The following is a 5,771-nucleotide window of genomic DNA, read 5'->3' on the forward strand; positions in this document are numbered from 1 at the left end:
GACGATGAAATACACTGTCTGGCCTGGTGCCCTGTGCCTGGGGAGGACAGGTTCCCTGCTTGGCAAGATGAGCTCCAAGGTACGTGGGAAGAGATTAATAGTTTGTGGAGTAATTTTTAGTTCATGTAAATGTCCTTCTGGAGAATTTAATTCCTTATAAAAAGTCCGTGAGTAGCTAAGCAAAGGTAACTGAAAAGTTCAGTAAAGTATGTTTTCCTCTAAATCAACGTATTTTCAGTTAATTTTTATGAAGCTTTGCATTTTAAAGTATAATAACACCATTTCAATGGTCCTCAGTAGTTCCTTCAGAGGAAGGCAAAATTCCCAATGGGGAGCTGACACCGGACACAGACACAAAGAAAGGTTGTTACCTGGCTTCAGGAAGCAAAGATCAGACCATACGAATATGGAGCTGTACTAGAGGCAGAAGTAAGTAGGATTAATAATGTGAGATAAACAATAACAATGTGGTGGAAGAGTTCTCTAATGGCAGCCTAACTTGGTGGTTTGAAGCATGGGGAGGGTACTTAAAGCTGCAGATCCCGAGAACTTCTTTTTCTCTCAGAGAATTTTGATGTACTAGGGCTAGATGATCCCCCTTGGTTCCGTAGGTGTGATGACTTTGAAGTTGCCACCCACGAAGAGAAGAGGTGGAGCCATTGATCCCGCTGTTAAGGAGCGCATTTGGCTGACTGTTCACTGGCCTTCGGGTCGTCCCACAGAAATCGTATCCAGCTCTTTTGGGTAAGTCGGGCACACAGCAGCCTGGGTACCACCGGTAACTGCAGGTTAATACTGAACGAAGAGTTCGGTAGGAGAAAACTACTATGTCCCATAATTTGCCTGATAATCTGACTGGCTGGTGACTCCTAATGGTACTAATCAGAGGTTTGCCCACATCCTGTGAGAGAAGTGACCTGTCAGGTTTCAGTGTGTTACCTCTGGGTGTAATTTGTAGTGGTGGTGTCTGTGTGTGTCCGTCTGTGTACAGGTACAGGCAGCGGATGTGTGTCTAGGTGCAGTACTCCTGCAGCGTGTGTTCATGTCACGCAGTCCATACGCAGCCTTTGAAGTGACTAACAAAGTGCGTGCTTCCAATTCTGCAGAGGAGAACTGCTGCTCTGGGATTTGACCGAGTCTGGGAAACGCAAGTGGACACTCCTAGGCTCTTCCGAAGGACAAAATCACTCCCGGATTGTCTTTAATCTGAGTTCTGTGAAGCACCAGGACAAAGAGCTCCTTTTTTCCATTTCAATGGACAGAGATGTAAGAGCCATTTATAAAATTAACATAAAAATAGCAGCGCCTGTTCCGTTTGACTGAGCGAGGCTACCTCTTTTAGGGCCACAGATTTATTTTCTCTTAAAGTGGGTTTATTGCAGCGTTTTATACAGTCGTTGCTTAAAATTTGTTCTGAGCACAGACTGTATTTTTGTTAGTTTATAAGCGCAAGCTCTTATGGTGGAGCGAATGGTTATGGCATTCTGGACTTGAATGGTGAGCATTTAATAAAGGGAGTTTACCCTCTTTTTCTTTGTTTCATTTTTAAAAGGCCTATTTTTTCTTCTTAAAATCATTTACTTGTTTGAACTTAAGTTTCGGTTTGGTTTTTTTTTTTTCACTTTTTGCCTTTTACAGGCAGCATACTGTCTCCTATTTTGAAGCCAGGAAAAGGCCACAGTAATAAAATGCCATAATTTTGTCCATTCCATTCCAGTCTTCCAACGACTCAGCCCTGTCTGTGACATGCACTCCTCTGGGTGCAGGTGACATACTATGTCAAGCCTTGAATTTGACCCTTTGATTTTTTATCTCGCTCATGCTTTGTTTTTCCTTATCATTCCAGTCACTCTGCATTTAACCATTCCTTAACTGTTCTCCAGGTGAAGTGCTGGGACCTATCGACTCTTGATTGTAGCTGGACAATGCCCTCACTTGGGGGGTTCGTCTACAGTCTTGCCTTCTCGCCTGTGGACACAGGCTGTCTTGCCATTGGTGTTGGAGACAGCATGATCCGGGTGTGGAATACTTTGTCCATAAACAATATTTATGATATTAAAACCTTCTGGCAGAGCATAAAGTCCAAGGTTACAGCAGTAAGTGTGCTTTTGAATCCCTTCTGCTCCTGTCTCTTTTCCTCCTCTCGGTCCATTTTTCTCTTTGAAGACTATTTCTCTTTCACTCTCAAGAAGGTGTTTTTCCCAACTAAAAATCTGTAAAGCCCAGCTGTTCCTTTTACAGTTGATTCTTTTTGTGGCAGCAAATTTTCAGACTTTTTTACAGCCCTGGCTCCTTGCATTAGGTGTAGTGAAAGTCGGCTGAAGTCCAGCTGGCTGTTACATTACTTTCTTGCTTTTTTCTCCTTTGTGAGCCTTCCTTACATCCTCCTCACTCTGCTAGCAAGTTTGACAGGCACCAAACCCAACATGCATGCCTTCAGGTTGGGTTTGACCAGCGAGTGGCCAGAGGCTACTGCCCAGCAAAGTTTCTGGCAGCATTAAAACATGGTAGTTACTCTTGTTCACACCGAAAGTTTTCTCACCACCCTACAATATTCTCCACTTCTGTTTTGTAATGTAGATGTAAAGTAGTATTAACAATTTTTATTCCTCTTCTCACGCTATAATAGCTGGTAGGGAGAGAGCCTCTGGTACTTGTAGCAGAGGGATCAAATCAAGTGCCTGTAGTTGGAAGGGTGGGTATCATGGATGGTGCTTGCTCCTCAGTTTCAATGTTTTCCTTCTGTTTATTATTTAGAAATAAAGTGTTTGTAACTTGTGTCACTGTGGTTCTCCTGTTTTGCTTGCAGTTATCCTGGCATCCAACTAAGGAAGGCTGCTTGGCTTTTGGAACAGATGATGGAAAAGTTGGCATATTTGACACCTTCTCCAGCAGGTAAGAACACGGCTTCCACATTCATCCGTGTCAGACTCTGCTGGTACGTTACCGTGCGTAGGTGGTGTGGTCTTTCCTGAGGTACGTCTTTACTACTGGACCAGAGTAGGATTAAATTAAAACTAGTCAAACAGTTGGATTTTCAGTGCATCTCTTCATCTCTCTGTTATGACTGGTAGCTTCTGAGGTAATTTGATGTTACGCAAATTGCAGGACCAGGAATCATCTCAGGGAGAATATCGGTCAAGGAAAACTTGAGCCAGAAAGACAGTTTCAGAGAATGAGGAGCACCATGCAGGTGCACCATCAGGACAGTTTTGTTATGCTTTTAATAATGTCCTACAAGAGATGCTAAAGAAGGCTTGGTCGAGCCATTGCTCTAGTGTGTTATAGCACCTGGCTTCTGTTTTCACCACTGGAAAAACGCTCCTTTGAAATTTTAAAATTTCTTTTTTTTTTTAATTTCCCTTTGCTGAAATTTGACTGCTCCTGCTTCCTCATCTTCCTGCCCAGTGCTAAGAATAAGCCTCCTCAGATCTCCAGTACTTACCACAAGAGGACTGTATACACATTAGCCTGGGGACCTCCAACTCCTCCTCTCTCTTCTGGTGAGTCTTGCAACACCTTTTGACAAAGTCAGTCATCCATGCAGAGCACGCAGATGCCATGGAATTGGTCTGCCCTCCGTGGATTGGTAGCAATCCTTCCTAGCAGCTAAGAACGCATGCTGCTTGAGGAATAGGAAACCAACCGTTTTGCAAGGCAGCAAATCAGTTTCTTCTACTTTTTGTTAGCTTCAGGAAGTACATGGGGGTGTAGCACCACACCTCTGCCCTTACTTCAGGGTATTATAGAGGAGTGACTGTCTGCATGGGCTCCCTGCAGTAACGACATGGGACCAAATAGGGGTTGTTCCTTCGCTCCAGAAGTATGTTTCTGTGATCTGAACTAAAAATTCAGCTAATGAACTGAAGAGTTCATTAGCTCCTCTTACACAACTTTAATTTTTTTAACTACCAAACTTTAAAGGGAATTTCAGTCCTTGCAGTGATTGTGCTGTGGAGAGTTCTCCTGTAGAAATGAGAGGTCCTTTCAGAGGTTTGGACTGGGTTATGAGTTTCTTGCTGCTGGATCACAGGCAATTGAAGCATGTATATAGCCTTTGAAAATGTTTTGATTTATAGTGAGAGTGATTACTTCTGCTAAAACTGAGGAAGAATATAGTATATTTAGCTTTTTTTCCCTGTTGGATAGGAGAAGGTGAGCAGCCCTCTGTAACTCTGTATAGCTGTGCTGGAGAAGGTATTGTTTTTCAACACAACCCCTGGAAGCTTAACGGAGAGGCAAATGACATCAACAAAGTCATCCGAGACACTAATGCAATCAAAGTGAGTATGATTTTGAGGTGTTTTTATGAATTTCTGGTAACTGTGTCATAGTTTCTATGAACTTGTAGGTTTCTGATTTTGCCTTCACAATGAATCTGTAACAAAAAATTCAGAGACACTTACTGACTCAAGCTATTCAAACAGTTTATGTGTTTGCCTCTGAAGAAGTTTCTTTTTTAAATAAACGTTGCAGTAGAGGCAGTCATGATTTTGCAGGAGTCTTTTCTATTTACACTGCAGCTAATGTAGAGTGTTTGGTGATAACTGACCATAACATCTTCTCAAATACAATCAGTCATTTCTCGACGTACAAAATCAGTGAGTTAGATCTTCAGTTGCTTTAAGTCAGCATAAGTCGACTGAAGCCAATGAAACTATATTTTATATTGGCTGGGGTTTGGCTTCTTCCTTGAATAGGAGACTCACTAGAGACACTAATGTCACAGGATCATTTTTAGGCATCTAAATTATAAGTAGCTTTCATCTGAATTAGAATAGAAATAATTACAAGTAAACATTGCTTTCTTTGAAAGATGATAGAATTTGTTTGCAATGTCCGGGGCCTTCCCGGGAGCATACGGAGATCAAGCATCAAGGTCCTCCTGGAATTCAGAAAAACTTCCTTTAGACATTTCACTGAACTGATAAAAATCATCACTGGTTCTTGCATCAGTCCATTCAGTCTTTCTTAATTGCTCAAGTTCCTCTCATTGCTAAAAAAGCAATGGACCCTTTTGTGACTTTCATTTTGCAGACTAATTGCAACTGTCCAGTTGCCAGTCTTGGTCTGCTGGATGTGTGCAAGCGAGATTTAAGAGTCTTTGGCAATGGTTGTGTCTTCTTTTAACAGCACAAACTGCCTGGGCGTACAGAGATCAGCTGGAAACCAGATGGCAAACTCTTGGCTCTTGGCAATGAAGATGGGTATGTTTCACGTGTTGAGGCTGTACGTACGCTGGTCCTGACTAGGACCACCGTCGCGAAACAGAAGTACTTTTTGTTGCCCTGGTTTATCTCTGTTCCTTCACTGCCAGTGTATTTGAATTGTGATACTGCAGCATTCCTTGCTGTTACTCAGATTAGCCGCTCTTGGCGTGGCAGATCCACATCATCTTTTTACTTTTCAAGGATCCATTCATGGATGAAACACAGTTTTGCTATGTACTAAATGAGGGTTTGAGTTGAATCCAGAAAAAAAATTCTCATCAAGTTACTCTACTTCATGTTCTGCTAATACAGAATAACAAAAAAAAAAAAAAAATCCCATTTTCACTGACTAATAGAATTCTTACACTGTTGTTCTTATATTTCAGCTCAATTGAAATATTTCAGGCACCAAACTTGAAGTTGCTTTGCACTATCCAGCAGCATCATAAACTGATTAACGCTATTCGTTGGCATCATGAGCATGGGAGCCAGCCAGAGCTGAGTTACCTGATAGCTTCAGGCTCAATCAATGCCACCATTTATGTGCATAATCTGAAGAGC

At 42.1% G+C, this 5,771-nt stretch overlaps 1 protein-coding gene across 1 annotated transcript in view; it reads left to right on the forward strand.

The window, feature by feature from the left end:
• Window positions 1-5,771, forward strand: part of GEMIN5 (gem (nuclear organelle) associated protein 5) — a gene marked incomplete at its 5' end in the record, with an annotated part of 16,320 nt that overhangs the window by 780 nt on the left and 9,769 nt on the right. The window contains 10 exons of the mRNA XM_010135694.1: window positions 1-79; window positions 301-429; window positions 612-744; window positions 1,107-1,266; window positions 1,884-2,096; window positions 2,810-2,895; window positions 3,409-3,512; window positions 4,156-4,283; window positions 5,134-5,207; window positions 5,597-5,770. Of these exons, the coding sequence (XP_010133996.1) occupies window positions 1-79; window positions 301-429; window positions 612-744; window positions 1,107-1,266; window positions 1,884-2,096; window positions 2,810-2,895; window positions 3,409-3,512; window positions 4,156-4,283; window positions 5,134-5,207; window positions 5,597-5,770 (1,280 nt within the window). The remainder of the gene's footprint in view (window positions 80-300; window positions 430-611; window positions 745-1,106; window positions 1,267-1,883; window positions 2,097-2,809; window positions 2,896-3,408; window positions 3,513-4,155; window positions 4,284-5,133; window positions 5,208-5,596; window position 5,771) is intronic.

The sequence above is a fragment of the Buceros rhinoceros genome, unplaced genomic scaffold (assembly GCF_000710305.1).
Source record: "Buceros rhinoceros silvestris isolate BGI_N320 unplaced genomic scaffold, ASM71030v1 scaffold35324, whole genome shotgun sequence".
Taxonomy (NCBI): domain Eukaryota; kingdom Metazoa; phylum Chordata; class Aves; order Bucerotiformes; family Bucerotidae; genus Buceros; species Buceros rhinoceros.